General features: G+C 38.8%; 1 protein-coding gene across 1 annotated transcript in view; it reads right to left on the bottom strand.

The window, feature by feature from the left end:
* The window catches only part of grm2a (glutamate receptor, metabotropic 2a), a 51,333-nt gene continuing 31,715 nt past the window's right edge, over positions 1–19,618 (bottom strand). The window contains exons 3-6 of the mRNA XM_058055250.1: positions 13,238–14,075; positions 9,255–10,318; positions 467–644; positions 1–379 (exon numbers count right to left, since the gene is read on the bottom strand). Coding sequence (XP_057911233.1) covers positions 306–379; positions 467–644; positions 9,255–10,318; positions 13,238–14,075 — 2,154 coding nt within the window. The 3' untranslated portion in view covers positions 1–305. The remainder of the gene's footprint in view (positions 380–466; positions 645–9,254; positions 10,319–13,237; positions 14,076–19,618) is intronic.

Raw genomic sequence — 19,618 nt, 5'->3', positions numbered from 1 at the left:
TTTACATAAATTACAAGAAAGCACAAACTTTTCACCAAAATCTACATTAAAAACATCCCGTATATAATACATTTAACACTTTCACTATCATTTACTCCATTTGTTGCAATAAAAAGGATGGCAATACTCTATGTAACTTTTATTGGCATCGAGCTTTGAAAATCTCTTAAAATAAAATCATTGGGACATTGTACTCACATCACTTTGAGGACAACAAAGTCAGGACAATCATCCTCTGTAATATCTGAGACACCTGATTGAGGACTAGTGGTTATATAATTGTGTTTACAACGCTTGGCTTATCTTCACAAGGAAGACGTCGTGGAGTCAACCACCTCACGCCCGTTACACACTGTCGGAACAATATTGGAGGCCGATGCTGCAAAACAAAGACACAAAACAAAGCATGTGTGGTACATGTAACATGTAACATAACAACACACGCGTCATGTCACATGTCATGTACCTTGAGAGAAACTGGATCCTGGGCCGGTGGTGACACTGAAGCGGGTGGTGGCCACCCGGAGAGTACAGACATTCTTCTGTGGCTGGAACAGGATGATGTGGACCTTCGGAGCAAACAGGCAGCCCAGGACGACCGAGCCGCTCAGACTGACTGAGATACACATGGTGGTGGTCTGCACCTGCAAACAGAGGTACACACTCACTCATGACACCCAGCACAATAAATAATATCAATAATATAAAGGCAACACTTTTGCGCCCACTTTTCATGAGCGCAACTCAAATGTACAAATATTGTTCACAAATACTGTAAAAATTTGTGTTGGTGAGCACTTGTCCTTTTGTCGTGGCTGAGATGGACGTGCCATGGCTGAGACGGACGTGTCATGGCTGAGACGGACGTGCCATGGCTGAGATGGACGTGCCATGGATGAGTGGCATGGCTGAGACGGACATGCCATGGCTGAGTGCCATGGCTGAGAAGGATGCGCCATGGCTGAGACGGACGTGCCATGGCTGAGACGGACGTGCCATGACTGAGACGGACGTGCCATGGCTGAGACCGATGTGCCATGGCTGAGACGGACGTGCCATGACTGAGACGGACGTGCCATGGCTGAGACCGATGTGCCATGGCTGAGACAGATGTGCAATGGCTGAGACGGACGTGCCATGGCTGAGACGGACGTGCTATGGCTGAGACGGACGTGCCATGACTGAGACGGACGTGCCATGGCTGAGACCGATGTGCCATGGCTGAGACGGACGTGCCATGACTGAGACGGACGTGCCATGGCAGAGACCGATGTGCCATGGCTGAGACAGATGTGCAATGGCTGAGACGGACGTGCCATGGCTGAGACGGACGTGCCATGGCTGAGACAGATGTGCAATGGCTGAGGCGGACGTGCCATGGCTGAAACGGACGTGCCATGGCTGAGACGGACGTGCCATGGCTGAGTGCCATGGCTGAGACGGACGTGCCATGGCTGAGACAGATGTGCAATGGCTGAGGCGGACGTGCCATGGCTGAAACGGACGTGCCATGGCTGAGACGGACGTACCATGGCTGAGATGGACGTGCCATGGCTGAGACAAACGTGCCATGGCTATCTATCTATCTATCTATGTGCCATGGCTGAGACAGACGTGCCATGGCTGAAACGGACGTGCCATGGCTGAGACGGACGTGCCATGGCTATCTATCTATCTATGTGCCATGGCTGAGACAGACGTGCCATGGCTGAAACGGACGTGCCATGGCTGAGACGGACGTGCCATGGCTGAGATGGACGTGCCATGGCTGAGATGGACGTGCCATGGCTGAGATGGACGTGCCATGGCTGAGACAAACGTGCTATGGCTGAGACAAACGTGCCATGGCTGAGACGGACGTGCCATGGCTATCTATCTATCTATCTATGTGCCATGGCTGAGATGGACGTACCATGGCTGAGATGGACGTGCCATGGCTGAGACGGACGTGCCATGACTGAGATGGACGTGCCATGGCTGAGACAGATGGAACCTGACCAGATGCCAGAGCCGCCTCATCTTGCTCCTCTCCAAGGTCCTTACAATACGATGTGCAGACGCTAAATATCCTCTTCCCCATTCAAAAGCTGTTTAGAATATTACAACCGACAGAAGTGGATTGGAATTGAATAATTCACAAGTGTTGCGTAGGAAGCGGAGAGGACAAGTGGTCTGCTTTTGCAGGAACATTCTTTCAGCCATGTCTTTCACTCAGGTATAAAGAACAGCATGGAAAACAGGTCGGTGGCAGTTTCCGTACCCTTTGGCCTTGGAAGTGTGTATTGGATTTTACTTTGCAACGGCAACGCTATTGTGCGAGGAAACCGCATTTGTATCCTGGTGGTGGTTTTTGTGAAGCCTTTTGAGATGATCCAGCAAGGAAGGCAAGACCTTGAGCCTCATTGACTGATGTGTGTTCTGACGGGCTGGCTCTGGCAGGGGGATATGCTGCTGCATTAACTATAAAAATCTGTAATCTCCTTCACTGTCACCAGATTTGAGACCAGGTGTCAAACTCAAGGCCCTGGGGCCAGATTTGGCACACTGTATTGTTTTATGTGGCCTGTGTAAGCCTGAAAATTAGGCGCTTAAAAAAATATATATATATTTTGTAATGATTATCATTTATTTTGTCTTCATTAATTAAAATATTTATTAATCATAAATGTTATTACATTAATAAACACATTTCTTCTATTTTCTTTTTTTGCATTTTTTTTTATTAAATGTATTTGGCCCATGATAGCCTGAAATTTAAACACAATTAATTATATTATTATTATTATTATTGTTATTATTATTGTTATTATTATTTATTATTTTATTATTTATTATTAATTTATTATTTATTATTTATTTATTTAATGTATTATTATTATCATTATTATGTTATATAATAATTATAATAATTATAATAATTACAATAATTATATATAATTATTATATAGTAATATTAATTATTATTACAAATTATTATTATATATTATTATATTATCTATTTTATATTATTTTGATTATTTCTTTTATACTGTGAAAAATAATTATAAATAATTTTTTCAATGTATATATTTTTTTTACGGTGTTTTTTCAATGATCATAATTTTCAGGCTTTCACAGGCCAAATACATTGATAAGAAAAATTCAAAAAAATAAATCCAAAACCATAACTGCATTATGAAAATGAGTTTGAGGCCCATTTTAGACCTCTGTAGGTATATTTTCCCCGAGTTACTGATTATTATTATTATTATTATTATTATTATTATTATTATTATTATTATTATTAATAATAATAATAATAATAATTACAATAATTATTATTATAATTATTATAATAATAATAATATTGTATAATTATTATAATAATTATAATAATTATATATAATTATTATATAATAATAATTATTATTATTACAAATTATTATTATATATTATTATATTATCTATTTTATATTATTTTGATTATTTCTTTTATACTGTGAAAAATAATTATAAATATTTTTTATATAATTTTTTTTACGGTGTCTTTTTGATGATCATAATTTTCAGGCTTTCACAGGCCAAATACATTTCATAAGAAAAATACAAAAAGAGAAATCCAAAACCATAACTGCATTATGAAAATGAGTTTGAGGCCCATTTTAGACCTCTGTAGGTATATTTTCCCCGAGTTACTGATGATGATGATGATGATGATTATTATTAATAATAATAATAATTACAATAATAATAATTATTATAATAATATTATATATTATATAATAATTATAATAATAATTATAATAATTATATATAATTATTATATAATAATAATAATTATTATTATTACAAATTATTATTTTATATTATCTATTTTATATTATTTTGATGATTTCTTTTATACTGTGAAAAATAATTATAAATAATTTTTTCAATGTATATAATTTTTTTTACGGTGTCTTTTTGATGATCATAATTTTCAGGCTTTCACAGGCCAAATACATTTCATAAGAAAAATACAAAAAGAGAAATCCAAAACCATAACTGCATTATGAAAATGAGTTTGAGGCCCATTTTAGACCTCTGTAGGTATATTTTCCCCGAGTTACTGATGAAAAGGTCCCTGTCCTCCCTTCTGAGCGATGAGACTTTTCCGAGTGTGATGTATCATTCCCTGCATTGTGATGGGCCTGATGCACATCTGGCAAAGTTCAGTAACGTGTCAGAGGTTGTGCTCGCCTCTATCCCATCAGCCTCGGGTGTTTTGATGGCGCCGCTGTCTGTGTCTGTGGGTGTTTAATCAGTTGTGTTTGCTGCCAAGATGAGATGACCAGCCCTGGCATCGGAGGGTAGACCTCTCCCTCGGGGCGCCGAGAACAGCTTCAATATTTCATATGATAATCAAATAAGTTATTCATGGCTCAGTGAATTGTATTTAATTTACATTTCATGACAGACCGCGGTGAAATTTTCCCCTCACTGGAGATTTGAATCAGAGTGCGACGACGATGTATTCAACACAAACGAGTAACATTGTTGCAATTTACCGACTGCGTGCTTTGCTAATTGTTTATTGGTCAAAAAGGAGTTTTCTTTGTCTGTTTGACGTGCCCGTTGTGACTCTAAGTCCCCCACAGGGCCTGCAGGGAGGGTTCATGTGAGCATCACCACAGTCCCAGGACAGAGGACACAGCTGGGACCGCGCATGCTTGTCTTTCACACTCCATTCCACATAGCAATGTGCTGGGACACTGGGGGGGGGGACATCCAGTTCCCTTTCTGCCCTCACAGTCCTGCCTGTCTTGCTTTCTGCAGAGGCAATTGTGTCAGGGGATTCTGCTGTGTGTATCGCTCTTCCGCCTCCCTTGTGTTGCAATGTGTTAAGATCCCGGAGGGAACTACCCCAACAACTCAGGTCACTTCGGTAAATATTGTGTACAGTACAAAAAAAATAAAATAACTACCTTATTACATTTTTGGGAGTGTATAGGTTAAAATAAAAATAATAAAAGTAGAGCCGATATGAGATAAATCGATAAAAATAGCTCAGATAACCCATCAGTTTTAGAAAACGCTCCAATGAGGCCAGATTATCCGTACTGCGCAAATGAGCAAATCAAACGCTCCCTTTTTTCCTGCCTGTGACATTAATGGCCAATCCGAACTCCCTCTGAGCTCACTTGTAAACAAACATTTACATGCTAGGTGTACCAAGTGCCATCGAGCACACCAAAAAAACCTTGAAAACTGACACACGTTTGAAAAGTGCAAAAGGTTTATCACAGATCTCTGTGGCATCCCAACCGGCTGCTCCGACCGTGTGCCTGAATACAGTACACCAGGTGGCTTCTCTTGCTATATGTTCCGCTTCTCCTGACCTCTGGAGAACCGACCTCCTGACCTCTATACCAATAAATCCAATAACATTAAAAATAGCTCCAATAACAGATCATTTTAACACCTCAGCGAAATTACCCGTACTGTGCAGATCAGAAAATCAAGGCCTTTTTCTCCTGCCCTGACCTCACCCTAAAACTTTCACTTTCCAAGGAAGACATTTTCTTTCCTAATTGTACAAAATTATCAGCGAAGCGGGACAAAAAACACACAGAGCACACACAAAAAACCACATCAGCTACCTGAAAAGTGCAAAAGGTTCACCAGAAACCTCCATGCCATCACATGGGTCGATTGGACCGTTTGCCCGAATACAGTGCACCTTGCTGGGCCACAGCAGGTGGCTCCCTCCCCTCTGTACTCTGGTTCTCCTGATAGTTGAGGTGTGGTTGTACTAATGTCATGATTTCGATGAAGACAAATCAACAGGTACAGTGTGTCCAATCCAAATTTGTCCCAGTCTATGAATATTAATAATAATCATAATAAATATTATTCTTGTGAAATTATATTTTAAGAATATTCTGCGGCCTCTGCGGTTTGGTCACCCTATGATTTGTGATGGCAGAATTTTTAATATGCAGAATTTTCCTAGGCATTGCATTTTGTTTTTATGGTATAACAATAATATAATTGATAATATAATATGTAATTATATTAATAAAATAAATAAATAAATTAATAATAATAATAAATATATAAAATAAAAAATATATAATATAATTACATCATAATATAATTATATGTAACAATAACACATTATTACATAATAACACCACAATTTGTAATAATCTGTCATGTTTTGTAATAAAGTTATTGAATGCATTTTGTAATAGCTCGTTACATACTCCATCCATCCGTTTTCAATGCTGGAGCCTATCCCAGCGCACTTTGGGTGAGAACGGTCAGCCTCTTACATATTGAAAATGTTATTTTGCATTTTGTAATAAACTTGTTACATATTGAAAAAGTTATTACAAAATGCACCGAAGTTTATTGCAAAATGCAAGAATTATTCCAAGAATTTATTCCAAAATATGACCGATTATTATGGTGCATTTCTAATAACTTTTGCGATATGTAACAAGCAAAGTTTATTACAAAGTGTGCAAAATGACATTTATGAATCATCATTTGTAAATATGATGTCAATAGCCATTATGTCAATAGTATCCATGGACCCAAATATTCCAATTCACTTTGGTTTATTTGCTCAAACGGAAGGAATTGAACAGGGATGGAATATTCCTTTAACCAATCCGATTGAGGAATCTTGTACCCGCTCGAACGGGAATTTGTCAGGGTGCGTTCTACTTCCTGGTGTTTTTCATCTTCTGTTGTTTATTGGCGGTTGGCAAGCAGCTTTCGTGTGCATTAGCGCCATCTGTGGAACAGAATCTAAACCAGGGGTCAGCAACCCACGGCTCCAGAGCCGCATGTGGCTCTTCAGCCTCTTTGTTGTGGCTCCCTTCGCAATGCCCAAGTATTCAAGTCAATCAAAATCATGGGAGACTTGAAATTCGCTCAGGATGTGAGCACGTCGCTGCACATTTCGTCAGGCATCAGGTATAAACTTTTGAAAGTTTATAAAAAAAATCACAAAATTACAAAATTCAAAAGGTACAGAATCATAGAATTAGTTTTCAACTGGGTCAAAAGCTACTCAGCTGACAGGAAGCAATACGTAAAGCCAGGAGAAAACACATTTCCACAGTACCCCAGTGATGGAGTACCCCAGGGGTCAACACTGAGACCACAACTATTCAACTAGTACATCGATGATGTATTATTTGCAGATGATACTACTGCCTTTTGTTTTTTTTTTTGATTAAAATCATTAAAAAGGTCAAAGATGAAATGGTCATATACGCTAAACCAGGGGTCAGCAACCCACGGCTCCAGAGTCGCATGTGGCTCTTTGTTGTGGCTCCCTTCGCAATGCTAAAGTATTCAACACCCAAACTTGTTGGGGCCAGAATAAACATGTTTGTCAACAAATGTAAACACATTACATTTAATTTACACAGATATTTATGTACATTTATTTTCTATATTAGCAAGATCCAATACTAGCGAGAGTAATCGATCAACTCCGCTTTTTCTCCCCTGAACTACTTTGATACCCCAAAATTCCCTCTAAATCTGGCAGTCAATCAAATATTTTTCTTCAGGCGTCAGGTATAAACTTTTGAAAGTTTATAAGATTTTGTTTATGAATTATGTTCTGCGGCTCCAGTTTTTTTCCTTTTGTGAGCGAGGAGGTAAAATGGCTCTTTTGATAGGAAAGGTTGCCGAACCCTGAACTAAACCCTTCTATACTTTATTCACAAGTCCAGTTTTATTAAAAAAGAAAATATATATCTATATAAAACATGTTCTGAGTTTAATTATAAAATATTAGCAAGATTGAATTTGATTCAATCGAATTTGTGCGTTCTTTCAGCGCATGCTCAGATATGACGTAACACGTTCAGATCCAGACGTTCTTCACTTTTAAAAATGGAGGCCAGCAATCGGCACTGGACTAAGCAAAGTTTGTTTTTGAAACTAAATTCCAAGACTGGACACACGAAAAACTGGCAATACGGAGTTATTCCAACAAGTCAAAGAAATACGTGATGTTGATGTTTACGTTTTACTGGGCATGCCCTATTGACTATTCTGTTGGATTTTCACGGCGCATGTAGACAAGAGATTGGAATATTCCTTTCCATGGATACCATTGTTTCCCGAAAGGTGATTGGGAAAGAGAAAAAGTGGTGATGTAAAAACGTGGCTACTGTGGAGTGTCTGTGGTGTTTTTTCTTCATTGTTTTCCTTTTTAATTGTGGTAATTGTTTTAATTCTGGAAAGCACTTTGTGTTGCATCTCCTTGCAGGAAAAGTGCTCTACAAATAAAGTTTATTTGATTTGGTCCGTGTGGCAACACCTACTTTGTTCCTACGATAGACTTATTGATGCACGTGTGACGTCGTGGTGACATTTTGGAACATTTTTGGTTAGTGGCGTACCACAAGATTTTTCCAAAAAAGCTATATACAATAATGTTTCCTCTTTTAAAATGAAATAGAGTAAATTATACCAAAAGAATGGCTTAATTATGCACTTTGTTTGATAAGGTCCGTTAGACGGGATAACTCAATGCTCAATGCTAACCCTAACCCTAACCCTAACCCTAACCCTAGCCCTAGCCCTAGCCCTAGCCCTAGCCCTAGCCCAGGGGTCAGCAACCCGCGGCTCCAGAGCCGCATGTGGCTCTCCAGCCTCTTTGTTGCGGCTCCCTTTGCAATGCTTGAATATTTTTTAGCACCCGTGTGGTGAAAATGCACGTCTTTGTTATGAGTTTACAAAAATCCAACTTTGTGTGAGACCATGAATGCATCCTGACTGAGTTCTGACTGGTGACTGAATGAGCAGACAGGATGCTATCCAGTTCTCTCTGACAGGTTAACATGAAGGGAAATGAGTAATACTTTGAGTTATTTGAGTTATTAATTATTATTAATGAGTTATTTGACGATTCTAAAAAATAAATTAGAGCTCATTTAAAAACAAAAGTTTATCTCCAGTACTAGCAAGAGTACTCCAACTCGTCTTTTTTTTCCCTCCAATGTTGTTTTAAACATACAACGTTTTGCGGCTCCAGGCTATTTTTCTTTAGTGGGCAAGTGGGTGAAATGGCTCTTTTCATAGTAAAGGTTGCCGACCCCTGCCCTAGCCCTAACCCTAACCCTAACCCTAACAGTTCCGCGGGCCATATTTTGCCCCCCGGCCTGAGTTTTACAAATGGGAAAATGTACCCAAATCACTTTGTGATTGACGGTAGCGGCACAAGCAACGAGTCTCCAACAAGCATGCATATACTTTCCACGACTCACCCTATAGTCGCTGGCAGTGACGTAGAAAATGGGCTGAAAAGCCAGCCAGATGATGCAGGTGGTGTACATGGTGAAGCCAATGAACTTGGCTTCGTTGAAGTTTTCGGGGCACTTGCGGGTCTTGAAGGCGTAAACCGTGCAGAGGATGATGAGGACGCAGTTGTAGGTGAGAGACACGAGCATGCTGGAGTCCTTGCTGTTACACTTCAGGGTGACCACATCTCTTTTCTCGGGGTTCACTTCCTTTCTGACTCCTGGGGCTTCGATGAGCAGCCAGACGACCACCACGACGAGCTGGCATGAGATAAGACCTCCACAGATGGCAACCTGGGAGGCCGGGCTGATGAAGCGAGGTCGCTGGGCTCCGCCTTTAACGCCGTTGAAGATGCGAGCGATGCGATTGGTTTTGGTTAGGAGCGCTGAGTAGCATACAGCAAAGGAGGTTCCTAAGCCCAAGCGGCGTAGCGTACAAACCGCCGTGGAAGGTTTGGCAATGTAGATGAAAGTCATTGTGTAGCACATCAGCACCCCCAGAAGAAGAATATAAGACAGCTCACGTCCGCTAGCCTTCACTACGGGCGTCTCGTTGTGTTTGAAGAACAGGCCGACGACAAAGAGTGTGCACATCATCCCCAGACAGGAAATAGTGACAGGTCCAATCGCCCATGCGTCTTCCCAGCGAATGTACTCCTCGGGTAGGTCATAGCAACCAGTCAGATTAGCCAGAGGCCACTGTCCGAAGCTGCAGTCCGCACATGTGAACGCATCCTGCAAGAACTGGTAGGACTGGCAAGGGATGCAGATCCAGCAGCACACGTCTCCCGGCTGCATGCTCTTCACCTCGTTCTTCCTGCAGGGGTCGCTACACTGGGACGCCGGCGCCCCCTGGCCGTCCCAAGGGATCAGGCTTGTGTTCAGAGTCAGACTCTGAGCCCAGTAACCAACTTTGCGGTAGACGTAGCGTCCACCTTCCTTGTGGTAGTGGAAAATGTTGTAGCGGCCGAAGCTGTCACCAAAGGCGTCAAAGCGCACGATGTTATCCGTCTCGGGGGGGCGGAACGGTGCTGTTGGGGACAATGAATCAATGAATTAAAATACAGAAGCAATCTGAACTAAATTATGTCCGGCTTTAAAGAACCTACGGTTTGCAACCCTCAGAGGCTTGTAAATGATAAAAAGTACTTCCCATTGACGTCGTTCCTATAAAAATCCCAGCAAGAAGGTCAGCGTTTCCGTGCAAGTGAAGGACAATGACAGCTCTTCCGGATTTTCATTAACTTTGCCCGTCGTATGTTTTGCAATGCTGCTACGGTGCAACCCAGGAGGGATGTAAATCTCTCTTCCATACACACGGGTTGCCCCCCCTACCCCCATAAGGTGTACAAACAAGCCGATTTCATTCAACGGTTACATTTGTTGACATGGATCTTACATTATGTTTTCAAATTCACAGCGATCCCCAGGAAATGTTCATACACAATGGTAAAAAAAAACAAAAAAACAAATAAAATAATTTGTAAATAACTACGTACTATTTAATGTAAATGGATATACATTTTGATGATATCAACCATCATTTCATTCAAAAAAAAATATTTGTTTACAAGCCATCCCACTTTGTTTGATGGTCCTTGAACACACCAACTAGCTTTCTCCCACACACAGATAGACCACCATATTGTATTTTTTATATCATCGCATATTTTCACCCAATTGCTGACACTATTATTTCAAAAAAAAAAAAAAAAAAAAAAAACTTGAACTGTATTATGGAAAGCAGGAAGTGAACAAATGTAACAGTTAGTGATTGTAAAAGTACCAGATGGAGGGGTAAGATTTAATAAGCTTTGCTTCTTCCTACTCCTTTTGGACATGTGGAACTGGGAACTGATTATGGGATGCACTCAATTGGAATTTGAAATAAAACCATTACCATTACCATTACCATTACCATTACCATTACCATTACCATTACCATTACCATTACCATGTTGGAATGCATAAAGATTTGACCACCTTACTGAGTGAATTCATTCATTCATTTTCTACCGTTAATCCACACGAGGGTCGCTGGAGCCTATCCCAGCTGTCTTCGGTCGAGAGGCGGGGTACACCCTGGACTGGTGGCCAGCCAATCACAGGGCACATATAGACAAACAACCATTCACACTCACATTCATACCTATGGACAATTTGGAGTCGCTAATTAACCTAGCATGTTTTTGGAATGTGGGAGGAAACCGGAGTACCCGGAGAAAACCCAGGGTGGCCGAGGGTGGAATTAAACTCGAGTTTCCTAGCTGTGAAGCCTGTGTGCTAACCACTCGATCACCGTGCAGCCCCGGAACGTCAACATTCATTCATTCATTTTCTACGACTTTTCCTCACGAGGGTCGCGGGGGGGTGCTGGAGCCTATCCCAGCTGTCTATGGGACAGCATGTTCCAAAAACATGCTAGGTTAATTAGCCACTCCAAATTGTCCATAGGTATGAATGTGAGTGTGAATGGTTGTTTGTCTATATGTGCCCTGTGATTGGCTGGCCACCAGTCCAGGGTGTACCATGCTTCTCGCCCGAAAAGAAAGAAAGAATGAATTAAAAATAATAATAATAATAATAATAACAAAAAAAGGGCTGCACGGCGGATGAGTGGTTAGCGCACAGCCCTCACAGCTAGAAGACACAAGTTCAATTCCACCCTTGGCCAGCGATATGTTGCCTTCAAAAACGCAGACAAAGCGATATGTCGCCTTCAAGAACGCAGACAAAGCGATATGTTGCCTTCAAGAACACAGACAAACCGATATGTTGCCTTCAAGAACACAGACAAACCGATTTGTTGCCTTCAAGAACGCAGACAAATCGATATGTTGCCTTCAAGAACACACACAAACTGATATGTTGCCTTCAAGAACACAGACAAACCTTTCCTCCCACATTCCAAAAACATGCTAGGTTAATTAGCGACTCCAAATTGTCCATAGGTATGAATGTGAGTGTGAATGGTTGTTTGTCTATATGTGCCCTGTGATTGGCTGGCCACCAGTCCAGGGTGTACCCCGCCTCTCGCCTGAAGACAGCTGGGATAGGCTCCCCCCCCTCCATTGTGCTGTACGGAAGACATCTGAGGTGGGAATAAAACTTTATTCCACCTTTCAATGACCCATGTTTGGTGCTATGATCCTAATTTTGTGCTAACAAGGCCTTTGAATACCTTCTTTTCTTCTTAACCCTTAGATCAGGGGTGGGCAAACTACGGCCCGGGGGCCACATCCGGCCCGCCAAGTGTTTGAATACGGCCCGCCCAATCTTTCCAAAGTATTTAATTTAAACTCAACATACAACCTGGCATCATGGCCTGAGCCAACCTTTTGATGGTTTTATCAATTTCGTTGTTTGACATGGTCTGTTGTTTACAAAGTGCTCCTGAAAAAAGGGACACATAATAATAATAATTATTATTATTATTATTAGATTATTATTAGAACTATTATGATTATTATAATTATTATATTAATACTAATTATTATATTAATTATATATAATATTATTGTTATATTTGCATATTTTACATAATAATAATATAATAATTATTATTTTGATTTTATTGTAATTATTATAATATTTTATTATTTTTAAAATATTTAAATATAAATATAAAAGAATAAATAATAATAGCAGATTGCATGACTGTTACGTGTAAAATATTTAGTCTGCCCCCCCCCCCCCCGTAAATTTTGTCATATCAATGCACCCCTGCCTTAGATGCATAAGTGGGTCAAAAAGTGGGTCAAAAGTCAGGTTGTTTTCTTGAAATATCTTTGTAATGAAAATTTTTCATCATTTCATATTCCAGGTATTCCTAAAAAAACATGTTTTGGCTATCATACCATTCCCATTTTTTAACTTACCTTTCATAAAAAGTGGTAGAAAATGACTGAATGAATGAATGTTAAATCAATTTGAACGACTTGTTCACTCACCCTCGAGCTTTGTCTTGAGAATGTAGTCCCGATAGAACTTCCTGCCATTGCCGGGTTTAAGAGCCTCGCAGACCTTGGTGGAGTTTGGGCACAAGGCCTGCCTCATGTTGTGCAACGCGGTGGCCATGGCGTAAACCGCATTCACCACAAACATGATCTTGGATTCCGGCTGGAAGGGATCCTCTCGCAGGGAGTGCTTCCCGCAGCTTAAATCGTGGAGGCTGCATTGGAACTGGTTCTCCCAGAACTCTCTGAACCAGGGATTCCTGGTGTTGTTGTACGGATGCAGCGCGGTGAAGTAGTCGTTAAACTGTGGGATCTGATACGAGGCCAGCTCGATGGTGAACGCGCCGTCGGCGACAGCTTCGCTGCCTCTCACCACGCTCTCCTGCGCTCCCCAGCCGTCGCTGGCCACCCAAGTGAACGTGACGTTCATGCGGTTGGCCGCCACCAGAAGCTCGCGGGCGTCTTCGCTGCGAGTGAACAGGATAACCACTTTGGCGTTGGATTTCTGCTGCAGGGAGCGAATCACGTTCTCATAGCTCCATCGGCTCATGGAACGGCTCACTTTAGCCGAGGTCGCGATGCAGATGTGGCGCGCCCGAGCCTCCTGCTGAAAAGCGTCGATTCCGGTCTCACCGTAGTCCCCCTCGGATGCCACCGTCGACACATATGTCCAGTTAAAATATCGGAGGATCTCCGCCATCGCCTTGGCTTGGAAAAAATCAGGCGGCACGGTGCGGGCGAAGTAGTCATATCGTGTCTTGTCGCTGAGTTTGGCGCTGGTGGAAGCGTAGCTGATCTGAGGGATCTGAAAGAGTCGCAGCAAGTTGGCCACCTACGGAAAAACACAACAAGGCGAGAATGTTTTGTCACTTGATCAACGTTTTCCTGGGCGGAAGCAAATTTGTTTAGCAGTCGTTTCTTTGCTGCGAGGTAAAAGTGTCAACATCTCGGCGTTCATAGCTGTCAGTCCGACATGCAGTGTTATGTGTCGGGGTTTTCAAATTGTCAGCCATCGAGAGCGCTAAGTGACAGGCACCACAGTGTGGAGAATGTACTGCAAAAAAAACTGCAAACCCCGTCGGAAAGTTCCTGCGACACTCGAAGAAAGGAAAGAGACGGTGGTGGCTGAGGGCAGGAACATATTTACGTGTAAGGGAATCAAACGTTGGACTTTTTACAACAAGGGACTGAGTGGTTTTTGCTTGAGGCGGTCGTTGTCGAAGCCTCAGGGCGGTAAATCAAATCTGCTTGGGAATTTTGCAGTTGCTCTTATTGTCTTATTGCTGGACTCTTGGAACATTGGCTTCATCCACTGTCGGAATATCCATCCCTCCATCTCCACATAGCTGTTTGACACCCCTGCACAAACTGAAGCTCCATTGTTCCACTGTACAGAAGACAATAAAACTTTATTCCACCTTTCAATGACCCATGTTTGGTGATATCCTGCTAATTTTATGCTAACAAGGCCTTTGAAGGCCTTTGGTTCCGGGTTTCCACAAGAAAAGCTCTGATAAAATATTCCACTGTTCTCCAATATCTTTTTTTTTTTAAAGTTTATTTTTTTATTTTTTTTTAATTTTTAAATTTTTTAAAACAATTATTTTTCTATACAAAATAAGTAAAAAAAAAATAAACAAATCAAGAATAACGAAAATAAATAAATAAATCAGTAATAAATAAATAAAAATAAACTCTACAATAATAAAACATTCCATTATTATTTATTATTTATTCTATAAGAATAAAGAAAATAAATAAATAAATAAATCAGTAATAAATAAATAAAATAATAATAAAACAGCAAATACAAAAAATGTAAAAAGAAACCACATATAGTTGGTGGGTAGACAAATTATTATTTTTCAGATAATTCAATAATTCAATAATTCTTTGGACATAGGAAGTCATCATCAATGGACAAAACTCTACAATAATAAAACATTCCATTATTATTTATTTTTTATTATATAAGAATAAAGAAAGGTGAATAAAGGTGGGTAGACAAATTATTATTTTTCACATATTTAACCGTTAACATGAACATTAACGAAACTTCATAAATTTACCCAATTAGCAAGTTAGCATCGTACTCGCTTCCATCTGGTTAGCAGCGTCGTAACTTTAACCACATGTTTGATGAGCTGCTTTATCTTATGACTTGATTTATTCCAAATCATTTCCTATATTTATTTGAACCCGGTGTCATAAGCCTGTAGCTTCATGCTAATACAATGACTTAGCTTTAAGCTGTCGTTTCTGGGTACATGATACCATACAGCATCTATATCAAACATTGAAAAAACTTTCATATCAAGGCGGGGGCCTCAAAGTAGCATCCTGTGTGCCGCATTTGGCCCGCGGGCCGCAACTTTGAGACCGCTGATTTAAATTTAGATTTAAGATCCAACAGTGCCAAATGGAAATGTCTGAACAAGAGGGGTCCGATACTGTGGAACCCAAGTCCATTGCAAAAGCAGCCTGAAACATTCCTTGTGTGATGCATCAGTGGTTTTAAATCACGGAATCTTTGATCTCGTGCCGGATCAGATGGGTGAATATTTAATGAGCCAATGCGCCAGGAATCTCCAGACCCTAACATTTGTTGGGAAGATCCGGTTCGACACACACACACACACACACACAATAGAAAAATATGACTTGAACTCTTGCAATCAGATTGTCCTCCTTCTCCCCACCCATCATTATCATAAAGCAATTTAGATCTATTTCCGTTTCATCTGAGATGTTCCGACTGAAATTAAAATCTCGATTGCAGAAACGCACGAGTGCACCTTTCACATCAGTTCAAAGGTTAGGAAGCCAGGTCAGCCGGAGAATGCAGGCGGCCTAATAATGACATTTCTGTATGAAATAGTATTTCAATTGCCTTGACAGTCTTTCCCAACATGTGGAGAAGCAGCTGGCTGCGGTGCGCCGGCTCTCCGAGGAGCGAGTTGGACTGATATCCGTTGTGGCAAGTGACACATAAACAACACCGAGCCAAAACCCACTCCTTCGATTCATGAAAAAAAAAACCTTCTCCTGTACGGGATGTCCTCATTTGGTTGGTTGGGAATTATGAGAAACCAACAGAGAAGGTGGGAGCGAGACAAATATTGATAGAATCCATACCAGGCTTGTATTGGCATCTAATCCATATTAGCATGATAAGAGTGATATGTTTTGATTCTTTGATCTTTGTTTTTGTTATGTTGTTTGGAATAAATTCATATATTTATAAACTCAGCTAATAATTCTTTGGACATAGGAAGTCATCATCAATGGACAAAACTCTACAATAATAAAACATTCCATTATTTATTATTTATTAATAAACTCAGCTAATAATTCTTTGGACATAGTCATCATAAGTCATCATCAATGGACAAAACTCTACAATAATAAAACATTCCATTATTTATTATTTATTATTTATTATTTATTATTTATTATTTATTATTTATTATTTATTATTTATTATTTATTATTTATTATTTATTATTTATTATTTATTATTTATTATTTATTATTTATTATTTATTATTTATTATTTATTATTTATTATTTATTATTAAATTCAGCTAATAATTCTTTGGACATAGTCATCATAAGTCATCATCAATGGAAAAAACTCTACAATAATAAAACATTCCATTATTTATTTATTATTTTATTAATTTTTATTTATTAATAAACTCAGCTAATAATTCTTTGGACATAGTCATCATAAGTCATCATCAATGGACAAAACTCTACAATAATAAAACATTCAATTTATTATTTATTATTTATTATTTATTATTTATTATTTATTATTTATTATTTATTATTTATTATTTATTATTTATTATTTATTATTTATTATTTATTATTTATTATTTATTATTTATTATTAAATTCCGCTAATAATTCTTTGGACATAGTCATCATAAGTCATCATCAATGGACAAAACTCTACAATAATAAAACATTCCATTTATTATTTATTATTTATTATTTATTATTTATTATTTATTATTTATTATTTATTATTTATTATTTATTATTTATTATTTATTATTTATTATTTATTATTTATTATTTATTATTTATTATTTATTATTTATTATTTATTATTTATTAATAAATTCAGCTAATAATTCTTTGGACGTAGTCATCATAAGTCATCATCAATGGACAAAACTCTACAATAATAAAACATTCTATTTATTATTTATTATTTATTCAATAAATAAACATAAAACATCTTGATTCATGTACAGAGTCAGGCCAAATGATCTGACACATTTGTAGGTTAAATAAAAGGCAAATAAAGTAAAGAAACAAAAAAGTATCGCACTTTCATTGTGGCAACGTTCATCAAAACAAACCAATCTGTAACTGCAACACAACGAGCGTTCCGTTTGCACTCCAATCTTTTGGTACGCATGATCCCGTACCAGCTGGGAACCCCAATATTGTTATGGGTTACCAATTTTAGAGCTACTGGATCTGCAATTTTTAAAACATCACAAAACACAATGGCATTAACACTTTTTGGTTTCTTTACTTTATTTGCCTTTTATTTAACCTTCTAATGTATCAGATCATTTTATCTGACCGTTTAGAAAAATGCTCTACAACCACATTGTCAACAGAAGTTCTGGAGAACACTATAGAAAACATCTTGTTCCTCTCATGAGATAAATGCTGACCAAACTTTGAATAAATTAATAACTAGCTACAAATTGCTATGTTAGACATTTTTGTCCACTTCCTGTGTAGGGTGCGGACACGTTCTAGCTTCTGTTGGTTTGTTTCACAACAAAGGAAGTCGGAAAGGCTGCGAGGGCTCCTGCAGGGAAGTCAAGGAAGGTACGGTTGGGATTTCAATGCAGATGTGTGTAAGATGTGATTGTTTGCATCAGTGGCTTTTGTCATTGAGACAATACGGGAACATCCAACATCTGACGTAACGTATATGACTTGTCATACCAGTTGTACATGTACATCAGGGGTCTCAAACTCAATTTACTTGGGGGCCACTGGAGCTAGGGTCTGGGTTTTCCAAAAAAAACAAAAAACGCATTTATTAAAAACAAAAAATATACAAACTTTTTCAGTGCTTTGGTTCCGATTTTCTACATGAAAAGCTCTGATAAAACATTCCACTGTTCTCAAATATCTTCATTTTTATTTTTCTGCACAAAATAAGATGAAAAATAAATAAACAAATCAAGAATAAAGAAAATCAATCAATCAGTAATAAATAAATATAATAATAATAATAAAAAGTTAAGAAAGCACATATAGTTGGTGGGTAGACAAATGATTTTTTTCATATTAAAATGAACAAAGCATTATTAGAGCCCTGTAGACATGACAAAACACGACTATAGTCACATTTATACTCTTTTTATTTACAACATATTGCGCAACTGCAGGGTCTTGAGACACATGCTAACTCGCAAACTAGAGAGCTAGCCACCTAAACGGTAGCCTTCAAGTTATTTCCTTTCAACTTAAATAGCCAAAAACTTACCACTTCCACACGGATAGGGAGGATAACTATTAACAGTTATTTAACCTTTAACATGAACATGAATCAAACGTAATCATTTTTTCTGGGTACATGATACCATACAGCATCCATATCAAACATTAAACTTTCATATCAAGGCGGGGGCCTCAAACTAGTGTCCTGCGGGCCACATTTGGCCCACGGGCCGCGTGTTTGAGACCCCTGATTTACAACATATTGCGCAACGGCAGGGTCTTGAGACACATGCTAACTCGCAAACTAGAGAGCTAGCCACCTAAACGGTAGCCTTCAAGTTATTTCCTTTCAACTTAAATAGCCAAAAACTTACCACTTCCACACGGATAGGGAGGATAACTATTAACAGTTATTTAACCTTTAACATGAACATGAATCAAACGTAATCATTTTTTCTGGGTACATGATACCATACAGCATCCATATCAAACTTGCGCGGGCCGCAATAACATTAAACTTACTTACTTACTACCGGGTATCGTACTAACTGAACTAATTATATCACAAAAGACTAGAAAATTTGCCGGGAAATGAAAATAGTATCGTAATAAGCAGTAATTCGTTATAACCGATATCGAAATAACGAGACATTACTGTAATAATAATAATAATACATTTTATTTCAAAGTGCCTTTCAGGACACCCGAGGTTGCTGTACAGAAGATATAAAAACAGGAATATAAAATACAAGATAAAAGAGAACAAACAATGAATAAAAATAAATAAATAAGTAAAATAAATAATAATAAACAATAAATAAGGGGGGGGGCATGTGACGCAGTTAGAGAGAGTAAGCTAGTTTGAACAGATGAGTTTTGAGTTTGGATTTGAAAATG

Source organism: Doryrhamphus excisus, chromosome 18 (assembly GCF_030265055.1).
Source record: "Doryrhamphus excisus isolate RoL2022-K1 chromosome 18, RoL_Dexc_1.0, whole genome shotgun sequence".
In the NCBI taxonomy this organism is placed as follows: Eukaryota; Metazoa; Chordata; class Actinopteri; order Syngnathiformes; family Syngnathidae; genus Doryrhamphus; species Doryrhamphus excisus.
The sequence above is the reverse complement of the archived record's forward strand: the minus strand, read 5'-3'. Positions and strand labels throughout refer to the sequence as shown.